Source organism: Indicator indicator, chromosome 16, assembly GCF_027791375.1.
Source record: "Indicator indicator isolate 239-I01 chromosome 16, UM_Iind_1.1, whole genome shotgun sequence".
Taxonomy (NCBI): Eukaryota; Metazoa; Chordata; class Aves; order Piciformes; family Indicatoridae; genus Indicator; species Indicator indicator.
The window spans coordinates 10,516,300-10,539,221 of record NC_072025.1 but is presented as its reverse complement, the minus strand read 5'-3'; the positions used below and the strand labels follow the sequence as shown (position 1 = coordinate 10,539,221).

The 22,922-nt window shown below is 37.4% G+C and overlaps 1 protein-coding gene across 1 annotated transcript; it reads right to left on the bottom strand.

The window, feature by feature from the left end:
- Window positions 1-1,575: 1,575 nt before the first annotated feature.
- AP4E1 (adaptor related protein complex 4 subunit epsilon 1) lies at window positions 1,576-22,211 on the bottom strand. The gene is made up of 21 exons (XM_054387900.1): window positions 22,050-22,211; window positions 21,002-21,073; window positions 20,087-20,210; window positions 18,019-18,092; window positions 16,469-16,590; window positions 15,491-15,650; window positions 14,905-15,071; window positions 14,173-14,246; window positions 12,228-12,350; window positions 12,029-12,138; window positions 11,623-11,762; window positions 10,737-10,849; window positions 10,464-10,582; window positions 9,428-9,730; window positions 8,910-9,024; window positions 7,600-7,735; window positions 6,279-6,534; window positions 4,962-5,528; window positions 3,355-3,539; window positions 2,416-2,573; window positions 1,576-1,964 (listed from the first exon to the last, which is right to left on the bottom strand). The coding sequence occupies exons 1-21, from the start codon at window positions 22,209-22,211 to the stop codon at window positions 1,804-1,806; spliced, it is 3,441 nt and encodes a 1,146-aa protein (XP_054243875.1). The 3' UTR covers window positions 1,576-1,803.
- Between the last annotated feature and the right edge of the window lie 711 nt (window positions 22,212-22,922).

Sequence of the window (22,922 nt, the reverse complement as noted above, 5' to 3'; positions counted from 1 at the left end):
TTGCTGTTCTTTTTAAACACTAGGACATTGAACAGCTCATGACTGAAATGCTTTAAATGCATAGGCCACAAACTAATACTTCTGTTATACTTCATATGATTACAAAAGTCCAGTTGCATAACACAAGTCTGATTTTCCAGCAGGGAAATAGTTCGCTGGAAATTATTCCACTATAAATGAGTTTCTATTTATATAAACTGTCTTAAAGTGTGCAGTAAACATTAAATATGCAGAACATTCAATGTATTTACAGGTTCAGTGCACTTTAAATTCCTCAGTAAGAGGGTACTGAAACAACAATAAAAAAGGAGCTTTGCTTATAAGATTAGACTTGTGATAACACAAGTGGTTTGACTTTACAAAAAACAAAGCCACACATAGACATAAAAGAAACTCACAGCAGAATATTCTTATGATTTCATGAATGTTAAGCAAAACACTTGCAAATAAGGAATACTCTATTTTCCTTTACAAACAGTGCTTATCAGGTGAGAATCAGTAACACTGAAATAGAATTTCCTTGCTAATATTAAACACAAAGGAGAATCCATTTATACCAAGTCTGATCCATGTGCACAATCTTTGACGTTTTTAAATAAAAAACTTGAGCAGCTATAAATAATATTAAACAATAACAAAGTTTTCATTTAGCATCTAAATAAACTAAGTTTGCTGGCTTTTCAAGACTGTGAGGTTATTTCAGGAAGGAAAAAAAGAGACAATCTAAGTAGACACATTTATCATGTATGCTGCTCTGACTTACATCTCTTACACCTTACTGCAGTTCCTAGCCATGCTCACACAACACAGCCATGTCTGTGCAAGTGAAACGTTTGAACAGTCATACTGAAGCTATAAATAATTAGAAGTAAACTCAAAATTTGCTCCATGTCCAACGTTTGTGGGCAGAGACACTGGCCAGATTAAACTTACAGGATTGACTAGAGAGCAATGAACATGTCCACTAGGCAACTAGTCAACACATCCATAGCCAACTATCCCCAGCTCAGTGATCTCAAACCTCATCCACATGAATCTTATCATCAGACATGCACAAATATTCAGTCACAGACCTCTAAGCAAAGGGAACGTGGCTGAAACATGAGGCAGGAAGAACTGCAGACAGGAACTAACCTGACAGGCCTAAGATCATTCCCCAGGAGGTGCTTCCATACACTTTCACATGTCTGTCTCCTATCGAAAACCTATTTAGATGTTACTATTTAAATGGTAAGGATCAAAGACTATGGGAAGTGTGTTGCTCACTAAAAACCTTCTAACTGTGTTCAAAACATGCACTTGTTGCTACATAAGTTACTTTATACAATCACCATTAGGGGTCTTGTTGCCAGCAGTGCTTAAAAATAGCTTTAGAAAAAGAACCCTAAAATCCAAGTAAAATTAGATGATCCTGTTAACTGATCAAGTCTGACCTCGTAATGGAGATACGTTTCTTTAAAATTATATTTAAGTAGTTGATATAAGGAATAATTGTTGGCATCTATAAAAGCTGCATAATAAAAATAAATACTTTCAGTCATTTACAACAAAATTAATATACATTTCACTTAAACAAGGAACAATAATGGATTACTTGTTAGTCACTGTACAGTCCTGAGCATGTTTTTGCAGGCGTATGTTAGGTCATCATTCTGCGCCCACAAGTCCACATGACAAATGCCAGCTGGACAGAAGTTTTAATACTAGCAGTATCTTAATTTAGCTTTGGTAACTATCTGTGCAACTGTATATATCTTTGATTTCCTTTTCACACCAAACAGATTAAGGCAGGCACTAGAGTTACTAGGATTTCTCCATCACCTTTTGACACTGATAGAGCAAACCATCTGGAAGAGCAGAACAAGGTGATCTGAACCATAGAGCCAGCATCCCTGAGTGAGTGCGACAGTGCAGCAGGCAGGGTACAGATGGAAGGAGCTGGCATGCCAGTATGCCCTCATTACCTTAAAACAGAGGCCACAGAAAAAACAAACAATTAACATGTGACAAAAGCTATAGTATAGTCACCAAAAAAAATATATCTTGCTCTCAAACTCCATTCTGCTGTTCTCTTCTACTCTTATGCCTACTCCTCTAATGTGTCATCAAAATCATGCCTCCTGCATGCAACTTCAGCTTTGTATTTGTCTTAAAGCTATATTCCCATTTCTCTGTCCTGTTCAAAGCTCTTCAAAGCCCAATTCCTTGTAAAATCTACACTTTGCTGTACACTTGCACCTTTATACCAACCTTCACATAGACCCCTGAGTAAGACAAAGCCCACAGGACAACGCACTTGTGCTTAATGTGCAGCTAAACATTCCCTGCCTTAAAACATAAGATACCTGCTCCCATGCTTATACTGCTAGAACAAATGATGGGTTGTAAGCAATCTTACAGTACACTTTCACTCACCTATAATGTCAACTATGTGAAGTTTCAACTTCTGCTGCAGTGCATTCAGAGCTGCTGAAAAGGAATCTTCAGAAGATGACATTTTAATATTTTGTTTCACATCGTTGGAAAGAGACAACCACAGCTTTCCAAAGTCTTCTGTAGTCATTTTCATTGGCCTAAAATGAAGTTCACCACATATCTCAGCAAAGTATTTCTTAGAACAGATTTAGTTACATAAAAAACTGCATCTGGAAGCAACTGGACAATAGAGCAAGCAATAAGAAAATACAGACAACTTGAAACAAACTCTTCCTCTTCCCAGCTTAACATTTTTAAAAGTTTCCATTTCTTGCCTTTTATTTCTAAATATATGAATGGCCTTGAGATATCTGCCCACTGAAAGAGACAAAGCAAGTCCAATGAGTGGTGGACTTTATTATGGAAAATGAGGTGGATTTCACTATAAACCAGAGAAGTCTACTGGAAAAAGAACACTTGCTTTTTCTAATCCTAAAATAAAAGCAACGTTCAAAATTGCAAAATATGAGTTTTCTTTTATTCTTCCCTTGCAAAAGTCATGAGCCTTTTCATGTAATGTTTGGGTCTCTGTACCCAAATCAACTATTTCAATTTGACATTTACATTCTGCAATATTTTAAAACTCTCTCAATTCTGCTGGTCTCCTCAAAAATGCATTCTGTAGTTCCAAGACTATTCTAACCTGCAACTACTGTCAATATTACAGATCCCTGGATCTGTAATTACTTCTGCCACTTTGCCCCTTTTTTATAAGTGTTTAAATAATATTTTACTATCTTTAGCAGTCATCCCAATTAGATTAAATTTAGTTACTCAAGATGAAGCCTTACATTTTCATAATCAACACCCACATTAGCCAGCTCTTGCCTAATACCTGAGTACACGCATTTTTTTAAAACTACAGCTTATTTTATTTACCTGATGAAGTCCAGCAATGATAAAGTTATTGAAAATTCAAGGTGCGTTTCCATCTCTGACTGGTAACTAACAGAGCCAGAAAGATTTCCCATTGTACAGAATGTGTCCATCAACACATATTTCTGGCAGAGTTTCACACTTTTAGCTTCAATTACAGGAAACTGGTAGGTGGGACTCTCCAAAACCTGTATTATTTTTTAACAGAAATATAGAACATAAGTCTTGCTGTTAAGTTGTATAAATGGCTAATATACAGCTATAGAACTGTGTAAGTGGCTTTTATGTCAATTGATTTTTCTTGGACTATTTTTTAGCTCTCATGCAAGATAAATTAGTCACTAACATCTAAAAAAATTCTGAGAATTAGAACACTGGAGAAGTTGATCTCTTTCTTCCAGCTGGCTTTTTCCCATTCACCCTCCTCCCCCCTGAACAACTGCTCAGAGAAACCAAGAACTGATGACCAAGAACCTGAACCTGTAGTTCAGCACCAAAATAAACTAACATATAAAGAGCCAGCAACACTGAAACATACCCCAAGCTATGTGCTAAATGCAAGTTGAGAAATCCCTAATCACAAGGATGACTTTAAGATTACTCAGCAGTCCCTGGCCTCTCCAAACAAACTAGTAACACAGAATCAATCTGTGATAGTGGTCTGTGAGGAAATTGAAGTGAATTACAAGGCAATCTAGACATGAGATGCCCACTTTCTATCAATGGTGGGTTTGACTCAAGCCAGAAATGGAAAGGAAAGAGACTTCATAAATCAATTATCAGTTCTTTGATTACGTCAATTCTAAAAGAAATATTCTGCTATATTCTCTTTAGGAAGTGGTAACTGGATGAGTGCCTCCAAGGTTTCATAATTCTGTGCTTCTTTCTGCAAAATCCATGGACAGTCACATGCCAATAGGCAACTCCTAAAAAAGCTTTCCAATTATTCAAGTGATTTTAAATCAAGACTGCCACATGCTTTTATCACCCATAGTTAAATCCCTGATGTAGCTGATGTTAAAAAAAATTACCAACTTGTCTCCACCATCAAGTGGACACATGAGAACACAAATGAAACAAGTGGCATCTTTAGAAAAAAACCCAACTAAACACAACCAGCCTGAAGTAATCTTACACAAATTATGTGACAGAAGAAACTGCATCATGGCTGCCTATCAGACAAAGACAAATAAATGCAAACAGTCACACCCAGACAAAAAAAAAAAATATGCAATGGTTTCTTCGGCAACTTAGGCCACACCATCCTGAGTAAGAATGGCTAGGTTTACATTCAGTCTTAAAACACCAGGATGAAGCTGAATTTGGAACTGAAAAATCATAAATTCTTGTTCTAGAGAGGCAGGTAGTAGGAAATGAAACGAAGGTGAACTTAAGCAAGCTGTTAACTTCTGCACCAAATGAAAGTTTTGTACTAGGATTTCTTTCATTACCCTTCAAGATCTGTGTAATAGCCATACCACAGGTTTTAAGAAAATGCTTTGGGTAAAAGGCATGGTTATTATCATCTTAACCAAACACTGCACACTTAAATGCAAGTGAAAAAGCAAAAAATTCCAAGTGAGTTTGAAATATAGTGGAAGGTTTCTTACCTGAAAATGTTCTGTTTCTTCAAACACTACGTTCACAGCATTAAATGCCGAAGTGGTTTTATTTGAAACAAAAACAGTGAGCAGCAGAGAGTCATCTGTCCACACCTTACATAAATACAGAGCTAAGGCATCACTCTGACAAAGTTCCACTACTTCAGAATGAGGAAGCTCTTCTAGCTCTTCTGGTAAGCAAAGGACCAAGGGTATTTTACTGGCACTTTCACAGTGAGCACTTACAGAAGGCTGAAAAATTTCAATATTACTATCAAACAAAGATGACTGTGACATCCTGCTATCTGAAAGTCCATCATCCAGCCCAGATGTTTTTAGTGACTGAGGCGTTTCAAATGCTGTATTATCTTCTACAATATCTGAGGAACACAGGGAAGCTCTCCTTAACTTTGTGTTTAGACTTCCCTCTTCCATGTTAATAGGTACTGTATCAAGTAAGGGACCAAAATCAGAAGCAGCACTATTTTGGAAGTCTGACATCTCCTCACTGCTTTGAGTTGCATTTATCTTTGATTTTCTTTTGAACTTCTGAGTAGCTGTGTCTGCTTTCCCCATCTGGAAAAAAAAAATGGGCAGGGAATTTTCCAGCAACTAGCTACATTACCATTAACAGCATGAAACAGAGTTAGAAAGGACAGATAATTATCAAGAGATCAGTTCAGATGACAAACACAAATTCCAAACATTGTAATGGATCCACTAACAGGCTTTTGTTGTATTTCTTACAGGGTATTGGATTACTCTTTAATTCAAGAATGACTCTAGGTTCTCTAAAACACAAACTAAAAGTGCCCATTAAAACGTAAGCACAGGTAAACATTTTCTAGTTAAACCAGTAGGAAATACTGATATTTGAGGTGGTTTATAAAGTAATGCTAGTCTTAAAAAGATTACTTAATGGTGAATTCTTTAGTGTTCTGCATGCTACCATGCATAAATAAAAAATGGTATTGACATATGACACCAAACTCCAGCCTTACTGCCAAGTGCATGCCAACAGCTCTGCGAGGTTGGGTCAAGGAACAGTCTTTAGGGAAAACAGAGATTAAAATTTGAAATACAACAAGTAAAGAGAGGATTTTCAGTTACTGAATCAGATCTGCATCACAGGTTGCTCCATCAAGTAATATCCAATCCATTTCAGGTTCTTACAAAAGCGATTTCCAAGAGTTTTTCCATTACTTGGGTGCCTCTGCCTCATTTGAATACAACACTAATCTGATCTCAATTTGCATATAAATATCTGTAACTGTAAATAAGGCAATATACAAACTTGAAACTCAAGTCTGAAAAAGAACCACTTACCAGACTGACACTAGCACTTGATCCTAACCCAATAAACAAAGTTGATGCTAACTGCTGCTTCTCTTTGTCTTCCTCAGAAAGGCTGGCAACTTGATCAGATTGTGATACCGGAGGATCACCCATTTGTCCTGCTAACAAGCTGCCACAAGAAACAGTTTGTGGCTCATCTTCTTTCCCTGCTTTGCTTTCTTTCTTTGGAAGATATCCTTCTTTTCCCCACAGCTTGCATACTCCTTCAAGTTTCAGGGTATTTGTCCTAAAGAGGCACACAAAAAAAGTGGGAACAACCCTATGAACACCATGCTCACAAAAACATGCCAAGACTCTAAACACCTTTTAGAACTTTGATATACAGAGTGAGGAGTGGAATATACATGAACAGATGTGCATGAAGCTAGCAGCACCGTTTGTTACTTTTAAAACGCCCTGCAAATGCAAACTTGGACTCAGTCCTAAGCACAGAACTGTACTACATCAGCATTAGACTGTGCTTGACAACTCCACCCACAGTTTCAGGTTACTTTTATAGTGTATTTGAATTTTTTTTCCAGTTAATACAATAGACATAGTAACTGCCTTTCTGTCCAGGAGAGAGTTTTTGGGAATCTCTAAGCATATTCAAATAATTCTGCTGTTGATTCCTTAAAAAGTAACTTAAGTTAGAGACTGAAAACTAGAAGACCCTTAGAAAATATTTTTATTTCTCATGAAAAGTGGTCATGTACTCAGACACTCTGAAATCTAGCAGAAGTTAATTCAACAGACAGAGGCAAATGCTGCAAGTCCTGCATCTAAAAAGCCTCACTCTAAGTTTCTTACACAAACTGGTTAAAGAATCTGGAAAGAGTTCCAAGGTTTCCTATGTGCCAGAGTATAAATGAAATTAATAATTTGTATGAAACTATGGGTATGAAATTTAGTTGTGCTCTAACACTTAAAGAGTATCTTACACTGCAAATCTTAGCCTCACTTCTATCTAAAAAAAAGTTTCATTAAAAGGCAATTATTGTAAGGCAAAAAATTGAGTATAGTCTAGGGAAAAGAAAGCTAGAGAAATAAACACTTAATCATGTAATCATCATGTAAACCTGTTCCAATTTTACTGCACTAACTATCACTAAATTTGGTGTTTGTGAAGAAAGCAGGAAAGCAGTTCAACAGTGTTTGCTTCTTCCTAGTTATTTCAAAGAAAATATTTGAAACAGAAGCGTCCAAGTTGCACTGTATTGTCTTTTAGTTCCATATAATGAAGCAAGGACTCCTGATACTGACAAGAACAGAAGCTAAGATGTACCTCATTTCAAAGACAAAATTAACTTACTCTTTATGCCCCGTCTCAGCACTATTACCAGACATATCAGAACCAAAAGATAAACCAGCAGGGGACTGCCTGCCAGTGACGCCAGATGAGGACACACTTGAAGCAAATGACAATCCATAAGGTTCAAAATTCAGAGCTGCAAGACAAACAGAATCTACATTGAAGCACTAAAAAAAAAGAGTAGGAAAGAAATCTATTTTCTGAAAATAGATAGGCTGTACTGCTGCACTTCTCAGGCTTCCCATTCAGGATCCTATCCTCATTCAAAATAGATGTTTCTGTTCTCAGGTTAAGTTTTCTGGTCATACAGAGAATTATCTAAACCACTTATTCAATTAGTATTTGGTTTTATGCCAAAATTAAAACAGAAATAGCAACTTTACAGCTTATCGCTAAAAAAATATGCAAAGGCTTAGTATTTGTAGACAGAAGTACTGTGTTGGATCTAAGTGAGTGAGTTTTCCATTTATTCACAACTCTAAATAACATTTTGAGTCTACAGCATTATGTCCATACATCACTGCTTTCCAAACATACTTGACACCTTGGGTGACAAAGCACTTTCACTTAAGACTTGGAAATAAGCATTCACAACTTTATCTCAGAAAAGTGCTAAATTCTGTCAAACTACACATGTAAGCAAAGACAATATTATTTATTGTATATATTAACTGTACAGTCAAAACCTTTTAAAAAATTAATTATGGATAATGTAGTACACAAGACTCCTCTCACTAATTCCTCAACAGTAAAAGAAAGCATTAGAAAAGCTTTCCAACCTCAGTGAATTATTCAGAAGTGTCTAAAAGAAATTCTTATTTGACAGGCTATAATAAAGTAAACAATATTTCTATGGTAAATAAAAGTAAAAATTAAAAAAAAGGCATTATAGGTAAAGTTTTAGGTTGTTTTTAGATAAATGAAAGCACATAGTGCTGTCTTTATCTGTACCTATGCTAGGTAAATCATAAGCTAAGTTCATAATGCTTACTATGGCAAACTCTAATTCCATAGTCAAAACTAAGTGCTTGATATAGTGAGGTTATAAATAAATCTCACAAATTTCAAATCTCACAGATCAGTAGAGGTCATAGTAAAACGTTCTCACGTACAGAACAGCAGCCTATGACACAGAAAGAGTTACATACATCTCAACAGACGTGGAACAGTCTTGTGAGTGACAAGAGATACGTTAAAATTAAGAAAATATTACTTTAAAAAAATAACTTCAACTGTACACTCAGATTGATTGTTAATACTTATCAAGCAATTTACCAGCTACTTCATAAATGCAGTAAATTAACAGTCACCTTTTTCCTGAGAAAGTTTTTCCTGTTGTCTCTGGTGATGAGGCTTATATGGTGCTGCACCACAACCAAGTCCCTCAGCCACAAAACCATCCAGAAAAGATAAGGAAGCATCTACCTACACAGAATTAAGGAAAGTGGGAAAGCAATGAAAATATTTTCTGTACATCAGCCTGATGCTATCAGAAGAATACTGTGTCTTATCAGTAAATCAGGATGTTCTGTCTGATATCTCCCAGTAAAGTTCCTGTATTAAGAGAAATTGTTAAGTATATTGAAACAGACTTTGTTAAAAAAAACTTTTGTTAAAAGCTATTCCAGCTTACTAACTGTGTAGAACATTATGATTCATCACATATGCCTCAAAAGGTATGTTTCTGAACACTCACTTTAAGCAGACAACACTGGCAGCAGTGAGAATTGTTAAATGTCATTCATTTAAAAAACATTTTTCTTTCAATATATTCAACTTCCTGAACTACAAAGAGTTTCATGAAGCACACACATCACAGCTGTCTTACCACTATGTCATTGCAACTGGCATCAAATGGAAGCAAGTTTTTCATCAGTGCTTTGTCTTCACATAGATGCTTCAATTCAAAGGCATACTGTCTCATGCAGGTATCTAGAGAGTTGCTGAATTCTTGGATTAGTTTGTCAACTGTCATTGAACTAGATACATGTGATGCTATCTTGGAGACTGCAGCCATTATCCACACTTTAGTTTCAGAAGTAACAAATGTTTTCTTCAGCAGACTGTGTAGCTTTGTCAAAATAACTTCTGGATCAACATCTGTAACAAGGTTGGAATATTCCCCCAACACCTGTTCACAAGGAACAGAAAACACGCACTTAGTCACACAAAGAAGTGCATTCAGTTTTGAAATTAGATTGTAGTACTGAATAACACCATAGTAAAATCCACCCCACATTCAAGAAACTAATGTTAAAGGATGGTAAATTATGTCTTTACCCTTTGTGATTTGAATGTCAAAGGCTTGAAATTACCTTTGTGTTTACCTCAGTAGACTCCAGCTTTTAGCTTCTTAAAAGGCAAATAGCTGTGTCAAAAAGACAGCTAAACATAACAATTTGGCCCTTACAAAATATTATTTGCTCATACTGCAGCCTCTTCTTTGGGTGGAAGTGGAAGCTTACTAAGGTACCAGACAATACTACCATAGCACTTGGCAGTCACCTGCAAGGCTAAAAATGCATTTCACAATCATATCTGGCCCAATTTTGACAAAGACAGAAATGCTCTCAGAAGGAGGTCAAAGGCATGTGGCTGCTAAGCCATTACAACAGTCACCTGCCTTAAGGGGAGCAAGTCAGCTTTTCCATAAACTATGACAACCTAAGTAGTTCTCAGGCATCAAAAGAGATTGCTAGAATTAGGTTTCAGCATTGTTATCGTCTAGTAAAACCAGAATATTGAAGACTAAGCATTTGGCATATTTATTAAAAACACCAGCACATTTGACAATTTCACTTCATCTGTGTATTCAGTATTTAACTGAATCTGTGCGTTCAATTTTGACCACGTGTGTACCTTACCCAACTCATAACTTGAAGGAACTTTTGTGGATACAATGCGTCTTCCTCTTTAAGTAACGCTAAGTAAGACTGCACTGCATAGATCCGTAGCTGATCATCTTCTTTTCCATCATCAAATCCTATATAGAAAACAAAACACGCTTGGCCTGAAATGCAAGTAACACCTCCCATCAAATATCTGAAAGTGCATTTTAAGGAAAACAAAACAAAACAAAAAACCCAGACAATTGAGGAACATATCTAATTCTTCAGAGCATTCAGGGAGTTACTCACCTTCAGCCAACAACCTCAGAAAGTTGTTTGGGATATCAGGATGCACAACATCACCTCCAACTGAAAAGACTGCATTCATTGTTTGGATGAACCACTCATTGTCAGGGGCATATGTGTCCTGATGTTAAGGAATGAAGTGCTAAGGCATATCTTTTCTTTCCTTTTTAGTGTGTTTCCTAAGGAAACCAATTTTCCACAGATACGCTACCCAGCCTGATCTCCCCAATAGCTGGGGGTCTGATGGTCAAATATCAGCTCAACCTAACTGAAGAGGAAATATTCCTGTATCTTTTATAAAGTGTCTCCTGTAAACACATTATGTGACAATACATTATCACACAGGAATACATACAGAAAAATCAGGCAATGGTAAGTCTAACAGCAATATCCACCATATGCCAAATTCCTAATCACAACTCTTGTGTTTGGCATAGTTAAATAATCTTTTATTTATTTATTTCTGTGAAAGTGCATTATTATTCTGAAAGTCCATAAACCAGCAAAAGAGACCTCCGACAGGAAGATCACTCCTACAATTACAGAACAGCGCTGATACATCTCTCACAGTACAGTGGTGTAAGACTAAAAAGTTTTAATTTAAGAAAACAAGGGTTTAATACTAAAATCCAAAGTCAAACTAAAGTGGTTTGAGTTCCATTACTTTCTCTCAGTGAAATACAAGAAATATTGTGGTCGTTTTTGTATGCATTTTCTTTGTGTATTTTTTTGGCATTTGAAAGACTGGAAAGCACAGCTGTAACACTTTCAAAAGATCATAAAAGATGCTTTGAAAGGAACAAATGCTACATTCGCCTGAGCTCTGACTCCAAAGTTTCAGAAAAATAGAAGGCTATTTCTCAGCTAATTCAGAAAAACAAAAGGATATTTCTCAGCCAGTTCTGCTATTTTGCCAGCTAAGTTGATGATAGCGTATTCTTCTTTGCTTTCTTTTAAGTAGTCAAGCATTTTCTGAACTATAACAATGACATTCTGTCCATTTGTAATTCTATAGAGAAGCTCTAAAGTCTGAAAGAAAAAGAAAAAATACATATATATATATACACTTGGGTCTGATGACTGAAAAAAGGAAGCAGGGAAACAGAAACATTTTAGTATGATGCCAAATTGAGCAACTGTCTTTGGCAAGTCTTAAATGAAATAAAACTACTTATCTACACAGCTTGTCACATTGTTTTTAAGTGCTCTCTCAGTAACTGAGCCTTTTATACTACTCATTTTGCATCACTCATCTTAGCATTTATTAACTTACTGATCTTCAAAAATTCACTGACCTCCCTTTTAATAATAGGATCTGGATGATCCAGACATTCAATTATTGTCATCTGGTGCTGAAGTGCTAGATTAGGATCCTGCTGGATAACATAGGTCAAAGCCTTTAAACCTAGAATAGAAATGATTTGAAATTATGCAAGAGTATGTATGCTGCTATGACCAAATTGAAAACATTTCCATGAAATCAGGTATCCTTACCTAAGTATTTCAAATTAATTTTGGGTGACAAAACAAATTTTCCAATGCACTTGGCAGCCTTTTCAAGTAGTTCAGATTTGGGATAAATGGTATAAATTGTCTGGACACATTCAAATAAGATAGCTGTGAGGAAGGGAAAAAGACTTGGAATTAATGTGTATTAAATACTTCTATAATGTTAATGAACAAACAACCTCATTGACTCTATCAAGGAACTGCAGTGTTGTCCCACCCACACTGAATTTAACTGCATAGTTAAATTCATAAATAATGCCATAAATAATACCAAGATGAAAGACTATCTTCTTTAGTACATACATCTTTTGTAATTAGCCTTTGGCATCATGCATACAACTTCCTGTCCTTAAAGTTCTTCCCAGTCTTGAAATCCACAGTTGCTCAAGAGACTGGGCTAGGACAGTCTCTATAAAGCCAATGGGCAACTAAAAAGGATTTGACACATAATATTTTTCAATAATTCATCTGATTGCTGCTACCAACAGCCAAAATCATCTCAAGAACATACCTATTTTTAAAACAAACAAACAAAAAAAGAAAACTAACTAAACAACAAAAAAACAACAAACAAAATTCTGATTGTTGTTTGAGAAAAAGTAAACTCAACAATATACAAGAAGTAATTAATCCTCTGTAGCAGCAATTTGGGGATAGTTTCAGACCAATTTGCTTTCACTGTGTTAACTGGCATTTAAAATCATGATGTAAATTTCAGTTGTTCTTGAAATTCAGTCTCTAAATGAACTGATAGATGACTACCTACTACTCTTAAGCATTACAAAACTAAATCTGAGAAAAGCTAGCATATTAACAACTTAAATTCAATGTTTAACTCTTAGCAACTGCAAATGTTAATTGCTTATACATAAAGGCATCACAACCCCCAATGTCTTTTCTTGTCTAAAAGAACAGACACAGTAAACAGAATGCACTCAATGTCTGAAGGTTGCTTCCTCATTTACTATTTACTAAGAAAAGAATACTTCCCAAAGCTCCACTTTCTGAGTGGAAGTGAATTTTACACAATGCTTTACAAGATATGTATCAAGTAAGCATTAGACATCTAGAGCTTTGGGCCATGTTATTTTTAACAATAAAATAACAGGAGGTTTAGGGTTTTATAATAGTGAAATCGCTCTTAATGTAGAGTTCTAGTTCTAGAACATCAGATCTGGTTGCTTGGGGAAGAATTAAGACCTAGGGAAGGGAAGACAAAGAAAAATCCAAATAAATGATTCAACCTTTTTTTAAGGAAAGAAATGGACAGTCCAATTATTCCTTTTGCTTTACTCTAGCAGCAGATGCAAATACAGCTTTCTCTACTCAGGAGATAATAATATTTACAACTGACATTTACATAGCCTTCTACCATGTTCTAGAAATTTGAAATGTGTGCCCAAAACATCTCCTCAGAGGAATCACCATCACTGAACTCTGGAGGTGCCATTTTTATTAACTGTGGCTAGAGGAAAAGCTCGACACAGCTGTAAAAAAAATGATGCTGTCATTCTTGCACACTTTTTATTGCTTCTCTCAGGGCGGTGAAGAGAAGATGTAAGCAATTCTCACCAACAGAGCTGCATCACCAGGATTTTTCTTTTGTAATTTATTTCAACTTCAGCAATATTCAGTAAGAGCTTTCATGAAGAAGCTGACAATGCAAACACTGTATAAAGGCTTTTGAGTCAAGATGAATTCCCAGTAAAAAAAAAAAAACTGGTTTACTTCAATAATAAAAACCTGCACTGTACAGCAATGCATCAACTGTTTTACAATTTACTAGCTGGACACCACAGAATACAGTTGCTGTTTATTAAGAATACAATTAGATTTTTCAAAAGTACTGCATAAATATCTTAGCACAATCAACTACTCACATTTTCATTGTTTCCAAATACTGATAATTACATAAAATAACTTCACCCACCATATGTAATATTATGATTTATCTCTGCTCTTCTTAAAGATTCATCTAGGACATCATACATCAATTCGCTTGTCCTATTTAACAAGATAAAATATTTAAAATTATTTGAGGCACTAACAAGCACATTGCCTTATTCTACCAAATATTTCTAACACTAGCATTGAAATCTCTAACACAAATTATTCATTTCTACACTTGCTTTAACATGAAAGAGCTCCATAACATGTTTTTAAATGGCATTTAACAAGATGTTGTGGCTTCCTAAAGAAATAAAGAAAAAAAAAACCCCACCACTTCCTTCACTACTTGTAAGAAAAACAAAGTATCAACAGGAAAAGGATGACTGACAATGAGGTCCTCACAAAATGATGCCGCTTTTTAAAATATCTTTACTCTGGACTTCCACAGTTGTTTTGTGACCTAGTAACGGAAGTCCCAGCAAAAATATCTTTCAAGCATATTCCAACGATAATTGACTGTTTAGCCAATCTAAGAAATTAACTTTTCATGCTAAAAAGTATCTGCTCATTGTGTTGGTTAATAAAAAATATTAAAAGGAACTCAGTAGTGAAATCCTCTCATATATATAGTAACAACAACAAAAAAAAAGGCAAACCAAATCAAACAAACTAACAAAAAAAACCAAAACCCCAGAAAGCTGTTTGAGGTACAGGCTATGACTATATTGTGTTAACCTTCAAAATATTCATTACAGAGAAAGATTTTTTTTACCTTGGATCATCTTTTCCTAACAGCCCCAGTATTCTTAGAAGCTGAATTTGTAGCCATGGTGCTGGCACACTGTGATAGTTGAAGTCAATAGGAAGCTTTCCTCCCACTACCTGCTTTAGGATTGTCACAAAGCTCCCAGTCAAGTCCTTGTACCCAGATGAGCTTTCCTACATAATATGAATTCAAATTCAAATATTTTGATAAAGTATGTCAAAATAAAAATAATCCACAACTTCAGTAATATCAAAATACCCTCTTCTCTCATCCCTCAACACCTGTAAACTCTTCACTTTAAACCTCTGTTCTTCTCTCACATATTTGCAAAGGAGGGAAGGCAAGTTGAGTTGAAGGCAATAGTAAAAAAAAAAAAAAAAAAATCTATTTACAAGCAAATTTGAGCAAACCCTTTAACGCACTATAGACTTAGATCCTTTAACAGACATCTATGATCACACAGATTAACTTGTCTAACAGTAACATTTTCTTTCTGCAAAGCTTCTGTACAGTACACTATGTACTTAAAATAAAAACATTTAAACTTTAAAATTGCTCCCAAGTTCAGTTGTGCCCCTAATTCTTTGCCTACCTTAATCATTTGAAGATAAATATGCAAAGAAGCAGCCATGACTCCAGCATCCCTGTCACATAAGGCTTTCCGGAACTTATCATGAATATGTTGAACTTGGTTAGGAGCAATGAGATAGAATTTATATAAGGCCTGAACAGCTTTTCTTCGGATAATTTCCCTGAAAAGAAACAAAATTTACACAAAATTAAATTATGCTGTTTGTGTATTTTAAGTACTTGACTTAAGAAACTTTGCACTTGTTAGATCTGCAGAGCTGTGAATCTATGTGGCCAGCAATCAGAACATCACCATTTCAAGACAGGTGAGAACTTATGTTTTACAGATTTTATGAACAACTTTGCAAGTCCCACCTAAGTGAGGAAGTAGCAAAGCAAACTTAAAAGTGTAGTAGAGCTTGATTCAAAAGAATGGCCACCAAATAAACAATGCAACTGGCCACTAATCTGTTGTGGTCACATGTGCAGCTCTAAAAAAATACCTGTCTAGAAGCTCCTGAGTCACTTGACTCTACAGTTCTCTTTGTAATCAACACAACACTTATAATTTCTAATATCTCATACAAAGGATAGCATTAAGTAAATTAAGAATCAATACCCTTGAATTCTTTGATTATCTGCAGGTACAATTTTATCAAAATATCTGTAAAAAGCTTTATCGAAAAAACATATTAGTGAAGTATTGAAGGATTCTAATCTGGTTCTTCACTTACTCTACAAATATATTCTCATCCACATATTTTTTGAAAGGACTCCAGTAGCTGAATCAGATTAAAAAGTGGTTATGAAAAAAAAAATGAATACCTATCTAATATTTTGTCAAGACTATAAATAAATGAGACAAGAGGAGCAGTTTTTTGGAGGTACTGTCTAGAAAGATCAGCTCAGAGAAAAAACACACCAGTTTATCAAAACTATCAACAAAATTAAGACATTTGATCATACACGGCAACTTGAAGTTCTGTAAATGAATACATACTTTGAATGCTGGAGCTTATCTTCTATTAGGGGAAGAACAGCTGGAATCATCTCCCGTGGAAAGATCTGGCTCACAATGGTTAATGCCATGCACACCTCTACTAGATTAGTGCTCTGTAAGTCCTGTTAAAAATCATTGAAAGAATACAATAATTTTTTATTTAGACTTTTAAATTCTGCACAGACACCCCAAGTCCTTCACAAAAAGGCTGGATCTAACCCATCTGCACAGCCCAATTGCATTAAGCATCACTGGCAGCCATTCTGTTGTTGTCTGCTTGCCTGTGAGAAGTGTCAGCTCTCACTGAGCTAATTGGGTTCTCCTCTTCTCTTATACAGGGAGAAGGAACAAGCAGCTCCTCACATTCATGTTATAGAACTACATTCATACTTTAAACATATGCAAGACTAACATGTGCAAGACTAACACATAGAGCTACAATCAGTGTTCATTTACTGAAATAGTTTGATGATTGTACAACTATGCTGAGTCCCCAGTTGGATCAATGGGATGAGGCACTTCTCTCAGGATTCAGAAGTATTCTCTCTAGTGCCTCTGATCTAGCCCAAAAAAAAATAAAAAAAGGAAAAAAAGAGCAAGCTCAATAATACTGGTGATTACAGATCTGCACACCAAAACAAAACATTACCTACTCCCTAAGAAGCGAATGCAAACTACATGAAATATTGTACAAAAGAAAGAATAAAAATTCAGTCTGTCTCAAATGCAATTAAAAGTAGTAGATATAGCTCATTGTAACCTTAAGCCAATAAAAGGACAGATGAATACATGAAATATAAGACTAGGGTTATTTTTTCAAAACAAATGAAACCTGAGATTTCCAATTGACATCATTATTGGGTTCTGGCCATTTGTCCCAGATAGATTTTCATCCTTGTTTTGGTTTAGTTCTTTGTGGACTCTCATTTTTCACTTCTTTCTATATGTTTACTAGTTTCAAGTAAGATTTTTAAGGATTATAAACCAGTTTTTAATCACAACAACAAAACAAGAATCACTTTCAGTATATAATTTATGTGACTTTGGCCCACTGTAACATAAAAGTAATCACTACACAGAAGAGTTACAATAAGCCACACTTGCCCCATAGAAGAGGCAGTAATATGGAAGATAACACCTGTGAAATATTATTTGGTAACACATTTTTAGTGTCATTTCGAAGCATATTTCCATTTTCTATCAAAATTATTAAAAGAAATCAAAGAAGCCAATAGATACTTGCTGTCAGCTAAAAGGAAAAGTTTACACTGAAATATGCACGCATGGCTCCTCTTGGAGTTGAGAGTGTATATAATTGGCACATTGTATAAAGGAAACTTTATACTATATCTCCTTTGAAAAAAAAAAGTAAAATACATCTTCAACAGCAGGAACACCAAGATTAAATCAAAAAGCCAGGAAAAGCTATTTCCAATCTTCATTGCTAACCAAAGAGTTCGCAAATTTAAAAGAACAAGACAGAACGTTATGTGACACAAAACTGAAAGAATTGGTCCCAGTTTACCTCCAGACCTCCAAAAACACTGTACCTTCACAACTGTGTTCACAAGTAGAAGTAGCAGTTCATGATTTTCATGCAGAAATAAAGAAACTGCCAAGTAACCTATAAAAGAAAACAATCTTCATTACTAATTTCAAGCAATAATCAACTTTAAGACAGAAAACTTAATAAGACTTTCTATAATGCAAGAGTTAATTATAAAAACCCAACAAATAAAAACTCCTCTGTTGGGCAGCAGTTGCGCATGTTTTAAGTATTGGGACTTTCTTTTATTTCCAGACAAATCAGCTATATTTAAGTTGCATCAAAGCTCAACAAAAGACAGCCAATAATTCATAAGCTCTGAGAAATAAGAAATCAGCCAAGAACACCATGGGAAATCTACTATCTTCTCTGCACAGAAAAAAACATGTGTTACTTCCAGATTAAAACAACACAAGTGCACCTCCTTCTCTTTGTTCAAAAAATAAAGTTCATTTTTAAATAAAACTAATATTCAACTTGAACTTGAAATACAGACGAGTGAATTCACCATCTTATGGAAAAAACTCCCTTATTTCTTAAGAAGGAAGAAACCATTCCAGAATCCCAGAAAAGAAACTCGACAGAAACATTTTTCTTCAAGGCCTCGTTTCCTTTTAAATTAAGGAATTTAAAGTTGGTGGTGGGGAAGGTGAGCCACAACTCATGACAGTATTTTTATTTCAGAGATGGGTCTTAAAGGTCTTGGTTCATTCAGAGCTTAGGCATCTAACAGAAAAATTAGGCACAAATAACTGTATTGTCTGGGCTATCAGACTGATCTGTCTGCTTGTGAATCTATAAACTGGATGAGCTAAGGACATCTGCAAAAATGTAGTTCATTCTCATTCACTGAGGCTCATATTGGGTAAAAGAGTAACCCACCTTGACTAGATCAACTGACAACAATTCCTTAAGAAAAACTTTGGTATACTGCATCAAGAATTGACAAGGTTATCCTCATCTGTCACATATAACTGCAGAACAACAACAAACCCCACAGACACTCTTTATAAGATCCTTTTACCAGATCAAAGCTGAAGGGCATTCTGTGTCCAGAGAACACTAAGCCACCTACATTCACCAAAGTCTAGCCCTAGTATGGAGAGGTCTCAAATCAAATAATAAGAGGACACATTTGATTCTTGACACTTACAGAGGTCACAAAGTTTTCTTCAAAACAGCTTTGGTGAAGATAGAATTTCTTAATCCCTACCAGAGCACCTGTGCACTGGTTTTCATTACTTGGGGATAAAGCAACTTTAAATCATCACTTGTAATGCATTCTCTCAGAAACTCCAATACTTGAGTGGATGATCCAGGTGAAATTCAAACAAAGGATATCAAACAAGCATATCCCGCAAGATATTGCCTTCCTTCTGTGTATGCAGACATAGTATTGCTTGGAGTTAAACCATTTTCTCTGCAAACAAGAAGAAATGTCTTCACTAGGCAGTTGATCAGCAACTGCAAGGAAATTCTCCAAATGAGACAGGCTGACAGCTACTTTAAACTAAACTAGTGGAAAAAGTTAACAGCCACACTGCCAGGTAAGGAAATCACATGAGCATGAAATTTCAGAGAAGTCTGAACTAGCCTTTCACATCTCCTCAGAGCCTTCTGCACCACAGCTGTAAGGATCTTCCCATCTGCCTCATTTCCTACAACTGCTTCTAAACTAAAAAAAAAAAAAAACAAAACACTACAAGCATCAAACCAGTAAATATTTTTCTGACATTAGTATCTTGTACTACAGCACTTGAAAAAGAAATCAGATCCTGACAGAAAGTAATTTTCAGCTTCATGTGTTTTTTAACAAAATTTCTCATATATTTCTTCTTTACGGGTGCCACAATTCAAAACAACAAACAACTGACGGTTCAGAATAATTTCCCCCACCTTCTGTTCTACAAACAGATACAGCACAGCTCGCTAATTAGGGATTTGGTTATTTTCAAAGAGGAGTGAGAGCCTATGAAACAAGACCCAAAAAGTAAAATGTTTTAAGTACGCACAAACTAAGAAATTTTAAAAATACAATTTGGAATATTAAGGCTAGAGCAACAGGGACATACCAACTCTTTTCTCCAAAAGATTTCCTTGTTGTGCAAGCTTGATTGCGTGGATATATCCAAAGGAAGACTCATACCCCAGCATTTCACAGTAGATGAGTCTCACCATACATTCTTTCATCAGTTTCTGAAAATCAAAACTAAAATTACTGAGAATTTTAAGCTATGTTTATAATCCTCTTCATTGCTCTAATGAAGTAGATTTTATCTGATAGAAACATACATGCATTCACTTGTTTTCTAAAATCTTGTAATTTTTCCTTTGCTGTGATGCTCTTCAGCAAACCAATATCAGTTCTTAACTATAAGTGCAGAACTCCACATACATTGCCCTTAAAGATGTTATCTTGTTTTAATTAGCATGCATTGTGATCAACAGTAGATTAATTACAACTAACAAAAAACATGAATTACCTAAAGCGTTAGGTGATGACACTGCTAATGCAAATTATTTTTTACCAATCACTACACTACTGCCTATGACAAGTTTTCTCTACAGGAGAGGTGAAAATTTATTTTTCCCTTCAAAAAATTTCTCTTATGGGACTGAGATATGCATTAACCAACTCAAACCAGAAGGCATCAACTCAGTGCATATAAGCACAGCTTCCTATACAGCACAAATTCATTATAGGAACAAGACAGCCTGCAAAAAAATCTAGCTTTTTCTGTATGCATTACGTCAAAACTAGAGAACAGATGCCTCTAGGCACCATGTTGTTACCATTTGTTCACACCAAACAGAATCACAGTCTCCTCACTAGTATAACTGTGCTGCAGAACCACAAACATTGGTTGGTTTTAATGTTGATAATTAAACATCTATTATCAATCCTAACTCGTACACTCCACATGGCAAAGAATTAGAGCACTGCTTTTCTTCACCTTTGGTCTGCTGTTCCCACAGCCAGAACTTACAAGTGTTGTTGTGGGGGCTGAAACTGTTGCTTTCAAACTGGTGAGCTCCTGCTGGATTAGTTTTTCTTCTTCCTAGAAAAATTAAACTTTTACTATCAAATAAACTTTGAAGCAATATATGAAACAAAATTTTAAAAAATGGTAATTTTAACAGTTCTACCAAGTCTTCTCAAAACCAGGATATACCTCATTTTCAGTACTCTCACCAGGCTGCTTGTTTCAAGCACTGCAAGCAATACTTTATTGCTTGCATACTATGTCCCCACAGAACCACATTACACAGCAAGAATATCACAGAATCACAGACTGGTACGGGTTGGAAGGGACCTCTGGGAATCATCTAGTCCAACCCCTATGCTAAAGCAGATTCACCTCAAGCAGGCTGCATGTCCAGGCAGGTTTTGAATCTCTTGACAAGAGACTTCACCACCTCTCTGGGCAGCCTGCTCCAGTGCCCTATCACCCACAAAGGAAAGTTTTTACTTCTGTTTAGGTGGACCTTCCTGGGTTCTAGTTTGGGCCTGTTGCCCCTCTTTCTGTCACTGGGCACCACTGAAAATAGACAGATTCCACTGTCTTGACACCTGCTCTGTAGATGTTGATCAGCACTGAAGAGAGCCCCTCTCAGTCTGCTCCTCTCCAGGCTAAACAGCCTTTCCTCATCACCTGCTCATCTTCATCTTCTACTGGACTCTCTCCAGCAGATCCCTCTCTTGAACTGGGAAGCCCAGAACTGGACACGGTACTCCAGATGTGGCCTCACTAGGGCAAAGTAGAGGAGAAGAAGCTCCCTCCACCTGCTGGTCACACTCTTCTTAATGCACCCCAGGTAACTGCACTATAACCCAGCTACTGCGTCCCAGGCCCACAGCACACCCCCCGCCCCCCCTCAGCGGCCCGCAGAGCCCCGCTGCACCCTGCCGGCACCTCACTGAGGCCGCGCGACGGGAAGGGGAAGGAGTAAGGCCCGGCCCCCACCCGCTTGGACGCGGCGGGAAAACCAGGACGCCCGGTATGGCCTGCCCAGGGGGTCGCCCGCAGCCCGTACATGCTTGGAAGTGAGTGCCGTGATGCTCCGGATGAGGCTCCCGAGCCGGGAGGTGACGGAAACCCTGCCAGGGCCCCCAGAGCCCCTCAGCCCGACGCCCAGGTCGTGCTGTCCCAGCAACCCGGGCAGCACGCTCAGCGTCCTTTCCACTACGTCGCTCATGGTGGGTCTCGCCGCGATCCCCTCGCCGCCGCCGCCCGGAAGGGAGGAGCCCGACCGGGCCACAGCCCCCGCCGGCCTCATCGCGTACTTCCGGGGCGCACCCGCCCGGCAGCAGGCGGTGCTACTCCGCCGCTGGGGCGGGACGGGAGGAGCTCGCAGGCCTCAGACCGAGGGAGCCAGGCGCGAGAGGGCGCTGTGATGGGACCGCCCCGCGAGGGGTGGGCGGGAGGCGTTCCCGCAGCGCCTGGCCCCGCCCGCGCGCCGCTGCCTTCTGGTGTCCTCCGCCTTGTCGCGGCCGACATATCCCAGGCTGCGTCGGCAGCGTAGCGCTGGCAGCTGAGCCCGAAGATGGAGCTGAAATACAGCCTTTTGAGAAGGTCAGGCGAGCGCTGTCCGGCCTCCTGGGCTGGTGCCCGCCGTCTGCCGGTCACTGATCGTCGAGATACGTGCAGATCCCCGCCAAGGGAGTCTTGCCCGGCCGAGGAGTGCAGGAGCAGAAGCCAGCCTGACCGCGTTCACAGGCATGTTAGGGGTTGGAAGGGACCTCCAGAAATCATCGAGTCCAACCCCCCCTCCAAAGCAGGATTATCTAGATAGGCCGCACAATAATGCATCCAGACGGGTTTTGAAAGTCCGCAGAGAGGACTCCACAACCTCTCTGGGCAGCCTGTGCTAGTCAGCAGTAGCTCTTTTGTAAATCAGAATAACAAA